Below are 15,658 nucleotides of genomic sequence, written 5' to 3'. Positions count from 1 at the left end.
TAGTCATGAAAGATATCTCAGCAAATACGTGGCTACTTAATATTGTTTTTGTTAGAGGAACCATAGTTTGTCGATGGCTTGTTGCGGATTAAGAATTTTTTTTAGGAATTCGAAAAATATCATGTTAATATTGTTAATAAATTAGCAGGTTAATTTAGATATCAACGGATTGGATTATATATAAGTAAACTTAAATTCAATAATTTTAAATTAAATTACAAATTTTTATTAAAAAATCTATTAAATATGTAATAATTTGACATACTAATTTAAAAAGAAAAATGAGAGAGATCAAAAATAACAATAAAAATCCCTCAGAGATTCAATCTCAATTATTATGGATGAGTCTTTACACCCTTAACTACTTCACTAGGTACTACTGTTGGTGTTGAGAAGGTTCAATAATTAGTATATATACTCGCAAATTTAATCCTATATATAGAATATAATTTTTCAAAAGTGAGGGGTTTCAAGTGAACCCCTCGGCTCCATGTGTCCGCCCCTGTCCGGTAACAGCAAAGCTCCCTTATTAAATTCAGATGAAGATCTGTTATTGCCTATTGGAGATTTTTTATACTTCTTTTTCAAAAGGAACTTTAATAAAGTTAGATTACATATTGAAGGGATAAGGGAACTATAGTGCTACTGTAGCAAAGGTGATAATACTACACGTATGGCTTGTTGGTTACCTTCCTCACAAGAAAACAGGATTAGCCATAAAAATGTGATTAGTAATTTTCTAAAAGTAACAGTGATATTCAATCTTTTTCTCGGGAAACCCACGTCAATAAGGCAAAAGATCAGTAGTCAACTAAGAGTTACTAAGATTTTCATGATAATATTCAAATTAGCTTGCACATATATTACCGCATATATCTGATTAATATGTGATTGTACCGTAGGCAGTCCATTGACCTAGTTGACCTATCACATTATTTGTGCAGCAAAATCCAATCATTTGCTATTTGTTCAATTGTTCTAGTTATAGATGGTATGACATGATTATCTAGATGAAGCCATGAGTAAATAATAGGCTCCCTTCCTCCAGGGCATTGCGCCAGAACAACCACATCATGTGTTTGTTTATTTTTTTTTTAAATTATTCTTTTCTACAATTTTGTCTGCAAGTACATTGTTGTCTTAGCTGGAGGAGTGGAATTCTTCAATACCAGAAGGAGACAACAACACCAATATGATCGTATTATATAAATCAACTGCTCATAATGGAGCTTAATTAATAATGAAGTAAATTTTTTAATTGTGCACGAATGGAAGGTTGGATTTGTTTGTCCATTATAATTAACTCAGCAATCCATATAAATATATTGTCTAATTTGGAGAATACAGCCCTCTTTTTTATAGACAGTTTCATCGTGGTAAATCAACAATTCATATTATTATTATTTTCTAAATTTATAAGTAGGTGTAGTTATTGTTACTTGTAGGTTTATATTTGAGCAGTTTAAGAAGTATACACGATTTAATTCCAAATAGGCGCGTTATTATAATTGTATCCCATTTTGTGATGGACTAATTCCCTAGCTAAGAATGGTGATTTCTTCCAGATACTTTAATTTTAGATCTAATAAAATAGGAGAAGAATCTCACTAATCAATAAAGAGATTCAGTGGTTAAGAAGATAGAGACGAATATGTTTTTTATATAGATGTGCACGAGTGGCCTGTTGCTTTGATGTTTCCTTGGTCCGTATCTTCTACCAAGAGTATCCTCATATGTGATTAAATTAATGCTTAAATACAGCTAATTTCTTAGTCCAGTCCTACCGATCATGTTCATGGTATTAAAATATAATATTCGTTGAATTAGTTAATTAATAGTACTAAATTAGAAGGTAAGGAGATTCCGAATTTACTTGAACTTGTAATATTAAGTGCCTTGGTCATTTTTAAGGTACCTTTTATTATTTGGTTACTTTACTGATAAAATCACGAGGAATACTACTGGAATTCATGGGTTAAGTTCGTTGTTTGCTAGAAAGTTGTGTACTTGAAAAATCTATGCTACATATGTGAAGGAGCAACAAATTATAACTAATTGCCAGATTTTTGTTTGATAAGAATAGAAAAGAGAGGCAGAGTTTGGGAGTATAACTATGTTTTGTTGTATATGTGTAATTACAAAAATTGTTCCTTCACAAGGTTTTCATAAGCATGTCCTACAAGAAGACTATTTTCATTGACAAGAGACAACATTTAGGAGTGTGCTCCTTGATCTGATTAAACATCTAAAGATGTTGTCAAGACCATTCTCAATGCATTCAAAATGTGCTTCCACTGTTTCCAATTTGCTCTGCACAAATTGGATCTTCTCCACCTCATTAGGACCACACTTGGAAAGGCTGCTTAATGCAGCATCAACACTTTCTATTTCATTTACATTGTCTTGATCTCCCTTGTTCACCAATCTTGAAACCAAAGACCATTTGCTAATTGGCTTAGAAATTGGGGCTGACAAGAAATTCAACACCATTTGAAAAATTGAAATTCCCATTGTGGCAACTTCTCTTAGGACTCTGATAACAGCTGAGACAAGTTGATCATCAACTGCCATTACAGCAACTACTTCCTCATGATCCATTCTTTTCAAAGCTGTAATTAAACTCTTGGCTTCTTTCTTCATCTTCTTCTTGAATGTGGTGTAGTTGTTGATGCTCAAATCTTCTTTCCTCCTCCTGAGTGAAGACTGAACATCTTTAACATTTTCCTTAAATTGCGACACGATCTCCCTTGTTGTGCCACAAATATCAAGAAATCTCACAGATTTATCCAAGATTTCATCAACCCATTTCTTATTTTGGCACTGAGAAAGCGCTTGAAGAGTCAGGGGTAAGTTTAGAAGATCACCCATACACCTATGCACCTCCCCAAAACCAACTAGACCATTATAAACAGCTTCTGCTGTTGGTGAAGCAGATAATTCCCAAGTTTTAAGCTTGTTGAGCTCCTCTTCAATATTCTGAGTAGCTGGATGTGATCTGTTTGGCAAACTGATGGATCTGTTATTTGATTTTGATATAAAAGTTGCCATCTTTTTCCTCTGTTTTTCTTTGGGATGAACAAAGACCTTCAAAACTCACCTTATTTATACCAAAACTCCACAGATAGCGACAAGATACAGAAAAATCCGCTAATATAGCGTTGGGATTGCCATGTGACGAAAGTGTGGGCATTTCATAAGAGTTCGGTGAGCTTGTTGTGCTCCAAAAAAAAAAAAAAACTTTCGTCATTAGTGATTCTTTTAATGATTTTGTCTCCCACAGGTCGCAACTTGGCGTTACCTTATTGCTTCTAAGTGGATGAAAGATGTCTCAGCACATACGTGGCTTGTTGATGTTATTCTTGGTTGAAAGAGCTTTGGTTTGTCAATTGGAAACAGCTAGGCGCCACTATTTAATTGAGATGAAGATCTTTTATGGAAGATTATCGTACGACTTTTTTTTAAGAAAGATTATGGTAAACAACTTTAGAGAAGATGATGTTATTGAAAGGATAAGGGAACTCGAGAGCTAAGCAGTGACAGTACTATTAAGTTTGTACACGTATGGTTTGTCGGTTACCTTCCTCATACAAGAAACACAGAGACGATCCATAAAAATGTTTACAACAATGATGGTATTTAAACTGACTTGAATATCTATGCTGTGAATTAAATTACTACTAGGTATCTGCTCTTTTTTAAAATTTTAAAATCAGTGTATATATTAAATAGTAATTTTTTTTCCAGCAATACTTAGATATGGCACCGTAGGCATTCCCAAATTTACCTAGTGGACCTGTCACATTTGTGCAACAAAATCCAATCCTTAGCTATTTATTTAATTCTTCTAGACTCAAGTTTGTTTGTTTTTGGTTAAACTTTGTGTCATGCCACGGGTCATAGGCTGCCCTCTTTCCTCCCGGGCATTGCGCCAGTCCAACCAGCTTCCTCTTTTATTTTTTTGTCTTTTTTTTTTTCTACAAGTATTTTGTCTGCAAGAACATGGCTTTCTGAGCTGGACGAGTGGAACTCTTCAATACCCGAAGGAGACAAGCACTAATATGATTATATAAATAAATCACCTGCTCATAATGGAGAAAATTATTTTAATTGTGCACGAATGGAAGGCTGGATTTGTATGTCCGTGATAATTACTCCAATTCATTGTTTATTTATAGGTCAGCATTTCAAGGATTTCAGATCTAATTATTAGAGTTTCTTATTAGTTAGGTGTGCACGAGTGGCCTGTTGCGTTGATGTTTCCTTAATCCGTTTTTTCTATCAAGATAATCCGATTAAATTAATGCTTAAATACAGCTAGTTTCTTACAATCCGATGGTCATGATATTGAATTATAGGTTAAATCAATAATTACCTCAAAGAAATACTACTGAACATGTCGAATTAATTGGAGATTCCGAACTAAGTCACCCCTAAGCATAATAAGATCAATCGTGAGATCAACATCTACGCCGACCAGCTTTACTTGCTTGTATTGTAATACAGAAATCAAATTAACATTTCCCTACATCTCAGCTATATATGTGAAGGGAACAATAAAGAAATTTATTTGTCCATTCAAGGAAGAATTTTGTGGATTTAACCAAAGTATGCTTAAGTACAACCCTTCATTTTTGTTCGGTTGAAGTTAGAAAAATAGACTAGAGAGAAAAAGAGGCACAGTTGATAATAGCTATATAGTAATAATAAATTTCTCTTTATGTATGTTAATTACAAAATTGCTCCTTTACATGGATTTCTTAAGCATATCCTACAAATATTTGGATATGCTTATGCAATACGATACAGGACAAGAGTAGTGGTATTTTCATTGGCAAGGGACAACATTTAGTAGTGTGCTTCTTGATCTGATCAGACATCTAAAGATGTTGTCAAGACCATTCTCAATGCATTCAAAATGAGCTTCCTCTGTTTCCAATTTACTCTGCATAAATTGGATCTTCTCCACTTCATTAGGACCACACTTGGAAAGGCTGCATAATGCAACCTCAACACTATCTATCTCATTTACATTCTCCTGTTCTCCGCCCTTGTTCACCAATCTTGAAACCAAAGACCATTTGCTAATTGGCTTAGAAATTGGGGCTGACAAGAAATTCAACACCATTTGGAAAACTGAAATTCCTATTGTGGCAACTTCTCTTAGGACTCTGATAACAGCTGAGACAAGGTGGTGATCAACTTCCATTACACCATCCACCTTCTCATGATCCATTATTTTCAAAGCTGTAATTAAACTTTTGGTTTCTTTCTTCATCTTCTTCCTGAATGTGGTGTAGTTGTTGGTGCTCAAATCTCCTTTTCTCCTCCTCAATGAAGACTGAACATCTTTAACATTTTCTTTAATCTGTGACACAAGTTCCCTTGTTGTACCACAAATATCAAGAAATCTCACAGATTTATCCAAGATTTCATCGATCCATTTCTTATTTTGGCACTGACAAAGGGCTTGAAGTGTCTGGGGAAAATTTAAAAAATCATCCATACACTTGTGCACCTCCCCCAAACCAACTAAACCTTTGTAGACAGCTTCTGCAGTTGGTGAAGCAGAGAATTCCCAAGTCTTGAGCTTGTTAAGCTCCTCTTCAATATTCTGAGTAGCTGGATGTGATCTGCTTGGCAAACTGATGGATCTGTTATTTGATTTTGCAGAAAAAGTTGCCATCTTTTTCTCTCTCTCTGTTCCTTTCCTTTTACTTTTAATAACTCAAGTTAAGTTTTGGGATGAACCAATAAGTTCAAAACTCAAATCCAAAGTCGTATAGAAGCCGACAAGAAACAGAGTACTCTGCTTTTTAGATTGGCATGTGATAAAAAGAGTGGGCATTCCCCCTAAGAGTTGGGTGAGCTTGTTGTGCTGCCTAAAAACAAACCTTTAATCATTGGTCATTCTTTTAATTTTCTAGTCTTCAAGAGGGTTGCCACTTTGCATTACCTTATTGCTTCTGAGTGATCAAGAAAGGTGTCTCAGAACATACGTGGCTTGTTAATGTTGTCTTAATTGGAGGAGTCACAGTTTGTCAAGTGGAAACAGCAAAGCGTCATTATTAAATTGACATGAAGATCACTTATAGGAGATTTTCATACTACTTTTTCAAAAAAGAAAATCTTAAGGGACTTTTAAGAAATTGGAGGGAGGGACATGAATGTTGCCACTATGGCGAGGTGAATATTATCTTTAACACGTATGGATTATTGGTTACCTTCCTCGTTTACATTATTTGTTTAAACCTAATGGATTAAAGAATTGCCTAGGTATAGCCACGACATACATATGAGATTATTTTGTAATCCGTTCGTGATTATTTTAAATGAAAGGGAATCAATTGGAAGGATGTCAATCTAATTACAAGAAATAAACTAAACTAGTTGAGTTTTTTAAAGAACTAACATAAAAATGGCTAATGAATTGTATTGAAGAGATTAAGCACCTAGATCAATCTAAAAATAAAATTTCTCTGCCCTAAATCTCTCTCTCTCTACAATACTCTCCCTTCTCTCTATACTCAAACGGCGACACCTTACAGAGCTGCCGGAATGGCCCTAACGCCGCTGGTGGCACTGCGCAGACCACCGGACTTAGTCCAAGAGGAACGTCTCTCACCCAGGAACAAGATCCAACTGGAATCAACACCTAATTCCATTTGTTGCTCTTCGTATATCGGCTACAACACTGCGACCCCTGTAGAGATTTCGAAGGAGCAGCTTGCTTGGGCACAAAAAATCATCTTCTGGTCAGAAAATAGAAGCAATGGTGAAACTCAGGGTAAAGACGCGGAGTCTGAATCTAAACAATCAGATACACAACAAATCTCAAACGATTTCACACTCCCAATCGGAAAATCTGGGGATACCCAAGGTGACTAGGATACTGAGAGTGGTTCTTCTGATAAAGAGTTCTCTAACTCAGATGAGAATTTCTTGAATTTGAAGAGATTCGACACAGGTACACAAAATGTGGAGAACTCAGCGAGCGCATCAACTGGTGCTGGAAATGCCTCACAGGAAAGGATCTCGAAACAGTCGAATGTCGACAGTGAAGAAACGACAAGGAGCAATATCCAAATCAATCCAAGTAAGAGTGTATCTATTCCGATTGAACATAAGTCGAAAGAGGTAACCCATTCTGTACAACAAGAGGTTAAGAATAATAAGGAAAATAAGGGTGAAAATGAGTTGAATCCTATTGCTATAGAAACTGATACTCAGGACAACATAGGAAAAAATGATGCATGTAATAACAGTACCAAGATTAATCATAACAATTCAGCATCTAACAAGACTCAACTACCTCATGATCTTACCAAGCTAACATCCAACTTTGTTAAACACAACCCTCAGTATAAACCAAATATCCAGAATTCAAATGACAAACCTCCCACAAAACCAAAATAGCTACCCCAGTTGCAGAGCTCCAAAATAGATTCTGTCCCAGAACCAAGTTCATTCACAGTTATACAAACTTATGCGACTAGACTAAGAGTTAACCAAAATAGAACTGAAGCGCCTATTAATATTTCACCTCCTGTCTACACCACAAGACAGGGCCTACCAGCTATAATCTATAAAAAGGAAGACTTTTTTGTGAAACTTGCGTCTAGATGTAAGTATACTTTAATAGGAAAATTCACCAATACAATGCCCAAGATAGAGCTTATCAGAAGAAGCTTTATTCAGCAGACTCAACTCACTAGAGGTGTCAAAATTGCTCATTTCAATGCAAGACACATTTACATTGATCTTGATAATGAGGAAGATCATATTTCAGTCTGGAATAAACAGAAAATGTATATTGATGGGCAACTTATGCGACTACAATTATGGACTCCAACCTTCAGACCAGAGGAGGAAACTCCTATCGCACCAGTTTGGGTCATACTACCAGAACTACCGTGGCATTGTTACAATAAAGAGTTTATAACCACCCTTTTAGACCCAATTGGTAAAACCCTGTACCTGGATGCAGCATCTCTTAAAAAAACTAGAGGCAGTGTTGCAAAAGTAAGGATACAAATGGATATCACCAAGGAAAGGCCTCAACATGTATGGTTAGGAATTGATGAAGAGGATCATAATAAAGGCAGATGGCAAGCTATACAATATGAAGGTTTACCTGAATACTGTTCTTATTGTAAGCATCAAGGACATACTATGACAAGATGTAATGTCAAGAGGAGAGATGAAGAAAGGAAAGAAGCCGAAGAAGCAAGGAATAATAAAACTAGGAAAGAAGATGACAACCAGGTATGTCCCTTAACCACTGTACAAATGCCTGAGAAGAATATATCTTTAACTAATGCAGGTACAAAAGAAAATCAAGCTGGGAGACAAAGACAACACCAAAATAGGAACAAAAATAAGGAGGAACAACAAGAATGGCAAATTCAGAAAAAACCAAGACAGAAGGAACAACAAAAGAATGTTCAATCAAAGCAGAATCTAGCAAAGCAAACAGGTATTGACTTATCTCTCCCATCCCCCCAAGTCCCCATTAATGGCTTAGATGCTGATGCAAATGACACAATTGATGACAACTGCAACAAAAAAAATGAAGGATTCAGGTATTGACTTATCTCTCCCACACCCCTAAGTCCCCATTAATGAATTAGATGCTAACACAAATGACACACTGGATGATGACGGCAATACGACAAAAAGGAAGGACTCAGGTATTGACTTATCTCTCCCACACCCCCAAGTCCCTATTATTGGTTTAAATGCTGACACAAATGATACACTTGAGGATGACTGCAATATTACAAAAATGAAGGAGCCAGGTATTGACTTATCTCTCCCACAGCCCCATGGCTCCCCCAATAATTTTAATGTTGAGAATAATGTAGCTGTTGTAGTTTATAGAGGTGAGGATGGGGAAATACAGGAGGAACCCACTAACTTGCAGGAAGGGGTTACTAGAGGGAGGAAAAGTACTTTGGTTGACCCTAGGAAAGACATTAGAGCTCCTGCTACCACAGAGGTAACTACTACAACTGTAACAAGAAAGGAGAGGCACAATGAATACTCACAACAAGAAGAGGACTGCTACACAATGGATAAGGAACCTCCTGATCCGAAAAGGCAAAATGAGAGTCCTCAGGCGTTTAACAACAAGTCTACATTAGCCCTTAGTAAGAAGAAAAGGGATGCATTGAAGAAGAAAATTATCAAAGAAATGCAATCAGGACAACAGAGCTTACATGATGTACTGGTGGTGGAACATGCAGGCATCCATGTGACAGCTTTGCAAATTCAGAAACCGGATACTAGAAAATGTGCCCTTAACAAGGAAATTACTCCACAAGAACTAATAGATAAATACAGAGTCACACATTCTGAGGATGAGGAAGATCTTGACCAATATGATGAGGTTCAAAAAGAAGAGGAGGAAATGAGGGCTCTTTCTACCAGGGGTCAGCAAGAAAATAGGAAGAAGAAGCAACAAGATGACACAACAAGTTCTGATAATGCTATTTGCAAAAGTGGCATCAAAACAAGGTCCATATCAAATAAGTCTCAATGATTAATACCATATGTTGGAATGCAAGGAGTATTGATACTCAGGGTTCACTAGATAGACTCCAAAAACTCAAAGACTATCACAATATATCTATGATGGCAATTCTTGAACCATTCTCAAACCAATCACACCTTAATTCCCATAAAATTCAGCTTAATATGGACAGTGCTATTCATAATTCCAACAACAAAATTTGGCTCTTGTGGAATAAAGATGTAGCATGCTCCATTATAGATCAGGATGAGCAGCAGATTACCTGTGAGATCAAACATGTTACATGGCATACTACCTATCTCACAACCTTTATTTATGCTAAATGTAAAGATCATTTGAGAAGAGATCTTTGGGATAAACTACTGCTATATTCCAGTGTAGGCAAACCATGGTGTACAATAGGGGATTTTAATGTAATCACTGGCATTGAAGAGAAGCTGGGGGGCATACCCTACAACATGAACAAAAGTTTTGAATTCATAAGTACTATTGAAGCTTGTGGACTCATAGACTTGGGTTTTCATGGTGCAAAGTATACATGGTGTAACAACAGAGATAATGATGCCAGGATTTGGAAGAGACTAGATAGAGCTATGGTAAATGATAAGTGGTTAGACATGATGCCTATGACTACTATTACTCATTTAGCTTCCACTGGATCAGACCATTACCCTTTATTCATGGAGTGTGCAGAGAGACAGAACAATGCCCCTAAGTATTTTAAGTTTCTACACTGCTGGGTTGATAATGATAGCTTCCTTGATGTAGTGAAAACGTGCTGGGGAAAACCTGCTGCAGGAAATCCTATGAGAAGATTTCAGGAAAAAATGAAAAGAGTGCGAAGCACTCTAAGTAAGTGGTCAAGACAAGAATATGGTGATATTTTCTCTTCCATCACTGATTTTGAGACAAAAGTTAGAGAGGCTGAGGATGCAATAATCAGTGATAACTCCAAAGATAATAGAACCAAGTTGAACTTAATCAATGCCAAATACATCAGGTATCTAAAGATAGAGCAATCCATCCTCAAACAAAAAACTCAACTCCAATGGTTTAAGGAAGGGGATGCCAACTCCAATTACTTCCATGCTATCATTAGAGGGAGAAGGAGAAGACTGTATATTCACAAAATTGAAGATGATCAGGGTAATAGTATTCAGGGAAATGAGGAAATTGCCAAGGCTGCATGTCATTACTTTGAAAAGATATTTACTACAGACAACAAGAAAATCAATGAAGATTTCCTTAAGTACATACCTAGAAAGGTCAGTCACAATCAAAACCACATGTTGCAAAGGGTACCTACTAAAGAGGAGTTACAGAAAGTGATTTTCTCTATGAGTGGTACTTCTGCTGCAGGTCCTGATGGGATGAGTGGCAAGTTTTTCCAGGTATGCTGGGACATTATCAGTGATGACCTTTTGGAGCTGATTCTATTTTTCTTTAATGGCCATGACATCCCAAAATACGTCTCCCATGCATGTCTGGTTCTACTCCCAAAAGTTGAACATCCTAATAGACTATCTGAATTCAGACCTATCTCTCTCAGCAATTTTAGTAGCAAAATAATCTCCAAACTCCTTAGTAGCAGACTGGCTCCCATCCTTCCATATCTTATTTCTGATAATCAGTCTGGATTTGTCCAAGGAAGGAGCATATCTGAGAACATTATGCTGGCTCAAGAAATTATGCATAACATAAACAAACCCAAAATTGGAGATAATGTGGCTATTAAACTTGACATGGCCAAGGCTTATGATAGGGTCTCATGGTCCTTTATCTGTCTTGTCATGAGAAAGATGGGATTTGGGGAAATCTTCATAGACATGGTATGGAGAATAATGTCTAACAATTGGTACTCTGTCATCATAAATGGCAGCAGACATGGTTTTTTCCACTCAACAAGAGGTCTCAAACGGGGAGACCCACTCTCTCCTGCTCTCTTTGTTCTTGGTGCAGAGGTGCTGACCAGAATGTTAAACAACCTTCATCAATACTATCTATACACTGGTTTTCAAATGGAGAAAAGGGGTCCTCAAATTAACCACTTGAGTTTTGCAGATGATATTATTATTTTCACCTCAACTTCCAAGTATTCCCTTCAACTCATCATGAAGACTCTTCAGATGTATGAAGGCATTTCTGGGCAGCTTATTAATAAGGACAAAAGCCAAATCTTAATCCCTACCAATACACCTGATGATATAATGGATAGAGTAGTGACCATCACTCATTATAAATGCACTCATGGGCCTATGAAATACTTGGGATGTCCATTGTATATAGGAAGACAAAGGGTCATATATTTCACTGGTATAGTTTCAAAAGTGATTGCTAAAATTCAAGGGTGGCAGACAAAGATGCTAAGCTATGGGGGGAGAGCCACTTTGATCAAATCAGTGCTTCAATCACTTCCTATACATCTGTTATCTGCCATAACCCCTACCATAACCACTTTTTTTTTTTTTTTTTTTTTTTTTTATGGGAACAGACCTTACACGAGGCTCCCACCTCTCGTGCGCGGCCAGGGGTTGAGCCGCTCACCCCCAAGCTGTATTATACATAAAAAACAGAAAAATACACGGAGGAGGACATAGACCTAACCTCCAATCCTATGGTGGTTCATAAGCCGACCATCCTACTAAGGGCAGCCAACTCATCCCCGATACAAATAAAATGCCTTATTGCTGACTTCTTCAGGGGTTGGGATAAGGAGAAAAGGAAGTACCACTGGGCCTCTTGGGAAACCCTTAGCTTACCATATGAGGAGGGAGGTATTGGTGTAAAAAACTTAGAAGATATATGTCTGGCAATGCAATACAAACATTGGTGGTTGTTCAGAACTAAGAGATCTTTATGGAGGGATTTCTTGAGAGATAAATACTGCCAAAGAGCTCACCCTGTCACAAAAAAGTGGCACACATGCCAATCTCTCATGTGGAAGAACATGATGAAGAACAAAGGTGACATAGAACCTCACATTAAGTGGACCTTATGTTCAGGGAACTACAGTTTCTGGTGGGATGATTGGCTGGGTATTGGCCCTCTAGCCAATCACTATGAATATATTCCAAGATTCAACAACTCCACTGTCTCCATGTTCTTGACAAATGGAAAATGGAATGAAGAGAAAATCAGGCAACAGGTCCCTCAACACATGATACACACAATTCTCAATACTAAAATCATGTACCAACAAAACACATTAGATCAAGTTCAATGGAAGCTGCAATCACATGGAAATTTCACTTGTAAATCAGCTTGGGAAAATGTGAGAAAGAAAAAAAATAAGACATTGACAGATAGGATGACATGGCATACTAACATCCCTTTCAAGGCTTCATTCTTGCTTTGGAGAGCATTGAGACACAAACTGCCAACCAATGATAAACTGATTTCTTTGGGGAGAGAAACTGCAGAGTGCTCATGCTGCTGCAGGCCTGGTTTGGACAACATAGATCACATATTTGTCTCTGGAAGATTTGCTAAACACATTTGGATATATTTCTCCAACTAGGGGGGAATCATGCAGGACCACAACTCCATTATAGGCATCTTGATGAGATGGTGGACCTACAAACCAAACAATGTTGTACATAAACTCATGTTGCAAGCCCTCCCTATATTTATTTGCTGGAATGTCTGGAAGAACAGGTGTGCAAGTAAATATGGAGGAAAGAAATCTAGTACTACTAAAGTGAAGTTCAATATAATCAAAGAAATATACATGTTTATTACTACAGCTTTTCCATATATCCCATGGCCACCAGCTTGGAAGGATCTAATTATTTGGATAGAAAACTGTAAGCATGACATAAAAGTAATCCAGGTTAAATGGCTCAAACCCCCCTAACATAGTTAAACTTAACACTGATGGGAGTGCCATAGGCAACCCAGGAAAGATAGGAGCAGGAGACATAGTAAGGGATCATAAGGGTAATCTGATATATGCTTTTGCTTCTCTTTTGGGAGTTGGAACCAATAATCAAGCGGAAGTGTAGGCAACCAGTTTTGGCATTAATTGGTGCATTCAACATGGTTATAATAGAGTAATATTGGAAGTAGATTCTGAACTTGTGATCAAGTGGCTGAATCTGGACATCAAACCACCCTGGAACATTCAAAACTACGTTAATGAACTCCAACAACTGGTCCAACTGCTAGAATTCTTCCAATGCAAACATGTTTTTCGGGAAGCAAATTTTCCAGCTGATACATTATCTAAGTACAGTCATACACTTGATAATACACAACACTTCTACAACCTTCAACAACTTCCACAAGAAACCAAGGGCTACATAAAGCTAGACAAGATAGGAATGGCAAGCTTCAGGAGAAGAAGATTAAAAAGGATAAAACAACCTCCTTGAACATTTTTTATCTCTAATGTTCCTAACTTGGACAAAATCGATATGACAAAATTGGGAAGAGAAAGATGTATCGTATACTTGATCTTCTTCATTTAGCTATGTATAAAATGTAGCTTATTTGAATAGGACTAGGATAGGTATCTTTCTTGTATTCACATGGAAGGGGAGAGTCTCCCTCATTTATGGTTTTTCCTAGTCGCATTGTATCGAGAGGAGTCCTCTCATAGGTTTACTGTTTTTTTAGTATTTAAGAAGCACTTTCTAGTATCGGGGATGAGTTAGCCGACCTTAGTAGGTTTGCAGACTTATGAACCACCTTAATTCGGAGGTAAGGTTATGTCCCCCTCCTTGTATCTTTATATTTTATGTATGATAAGGCTTGGGGGTGCTACTCAACCCCTGACTGTGCACGAGAGGTGGGAGCCTCGTGTAGGGTCCCTTCCTGTAAAAAAAAAAAGATCAATCTAATATACAAGCCCAGTCTCAATAAATAATTAGCTAACTCAAATAATTGATGCAAATTACTAGGGTGTGAATTGTTTGAGTGTGAAACAAATATGATGATCAATGTGGGCATCAAGTTGAGGTGCTAAGCTCCTAATTGCAGGTCATTTGCAGTTTTGCCTCTATTTTGGGCTGCTTATTAGGGGTGTCCATTATTTGGATTAAATCGAAAAATTAAATTAAATTAAATTGAATTTTAATTTGGATTGATTTTTTTGGTTTGGTTTCAGATTAATTTTTTTTTTGGTTTTTTTGGTTTGATTTCGGATTTAGAAAAATAAAATCAAAAAAATCAAAAAAACTGAATTATTTAGATTAAGAACTAAAGTTATAATTAACACTAAACCCAATTCACTGGCCATTCTTATTTCCCTAAATTATAAGTATTAGGTTATAATATTTTTAAACTAGAGTTAGTTTCATTGAAAGTTTCATTATGATTTAGTTTAGATTTTATGTTTGAACATTTATTGATATAATTTAAGTTATTGTGTTTTAAAATTTTACTCGTGACTTATATTAGAAAGTATATTTAAGATATTTAACATTATTACTTTTCCTTGTATGTAATTTTAGCTTGACTTTGATCATGCTATTAATTATTGACATAACCGAATAATCGAACCGAAAAGAGAAAAACCAAACCAAACCAATTTTTTTTGGTTTAAATTGAATTACACTTTTTCACCGAAAATCGAATAACACAAAATCAAACCGAAAAACCAAATGCACACCCCTACTGCTTATTACTTTGTGCCCCTTATAAATAATTTATTTGTGGGGCTGGGATATATATTTATATTTTCGTATTATAATATTTCAGTTTTGCGACATGACTTCAATTTCTGAATAACGTAGGATAAAAATTATTTTATCCCTTATTGTTTTGGTTTGAATGTAATCATTTCGAAGTAGATATTTTATATTATTTTCATACGGGTTGCTACCCAATTTGAGCTTCAGTTCGATCTGAGGTTTACTTATTTTTCTTTCTAATTTTTTTTCCCGTAATTTTACCAATCAATTAATCTTATTAATCTTTACTGCACCTAAATTATTCGGAAAGAAAAACTAGATAAAGTTTAAACAAAGAGGCATTTGGTAAAACAACAAACACAACAGAGAAACCAAGCAGAAATTAAAACTGGTGGAGGATTGTAAAGAAAATAATAAATAATTATAGGTTACCTAGCTTAAGTCCAAGGAAATTAAATAAAAGAGAGATGGAATAGAAAAAGTTAAATATTGCTCCTGT

At 36.2% G+C, this 15,658-nt stretch overlaps 2 protein-coding genes across 2 annotated transcripts; both read right to left on the bottom strand.

Moving 5' to 3' along the window:
• Positions 1–2,106: 2,106 nt before the first annotated feature.
• Positions 2,107–3,050, bottom strand: LOC129874593 (uncharacterized). Its single transcript, XM_055949897.1, has one exon. The coding sequence runs from the start codon at positions 3,046–3,048 to the stop codon at positions 2,194–2,196; it is 855 nt and encodes a 284-aa protein (XP_055805872.1). The 5' UTR covers positions 3,049–3,050; the 3' UTR covers positions 2,107–2,193.
• Positions 3,051–4,715: 1,665 nt separating this feature from the next.
• Positions 4,716–5,822, bottom strand: LOC129874146 (uncharacterized). The gene has a single exon (XM_055949388.1). It carries the CDS (start codon positions 5,681–5,683, stop codon positions 4,826–4,828), a length of 858 nt encoding a protein of 285 aa, XP_055805363.1. The 5' UTR covers positions 5,684–5,822; the 3' UTR covers positions 4,716–4,825.
• Positions 5,823–15,658: the final 9,836 nt, after the last annotated feature.

The sequence above is a fragment of the Solanum dulcamara genome, chromosome 11 (assembly GCF_947179165.1).
Source record: "Solanum dulcamara chromosome 11, daSolDulc1.2, whole genome shotgun sequence".
NCBI lineage: Eukaryota > Viridiplantae > Streptophyta > Magnoliopsida > Solanales > Solanaceae > Solanum > Solanum dulcamara.
Note: the sequence above shows the minus strand (reverse complement) of the source record. Positions and strands in the feature narration are given on the sequence as shown.

Coding starts and splice junctions, on each gene's coding strand:
- LOC129874593 (XM_055949897.1), bottom strand. CDS start 3,048: ATGGCAACTTTTATATCAAAATCAAATAACAGATCCATCAGTTTGCCA.
- LOC129874146 (XM_055949388.1), bottom strand. CDS start 5,683: ATGGCAACTTTTTCTGCAAAATCAAATAACAGATCCATCAGTTTGCCA.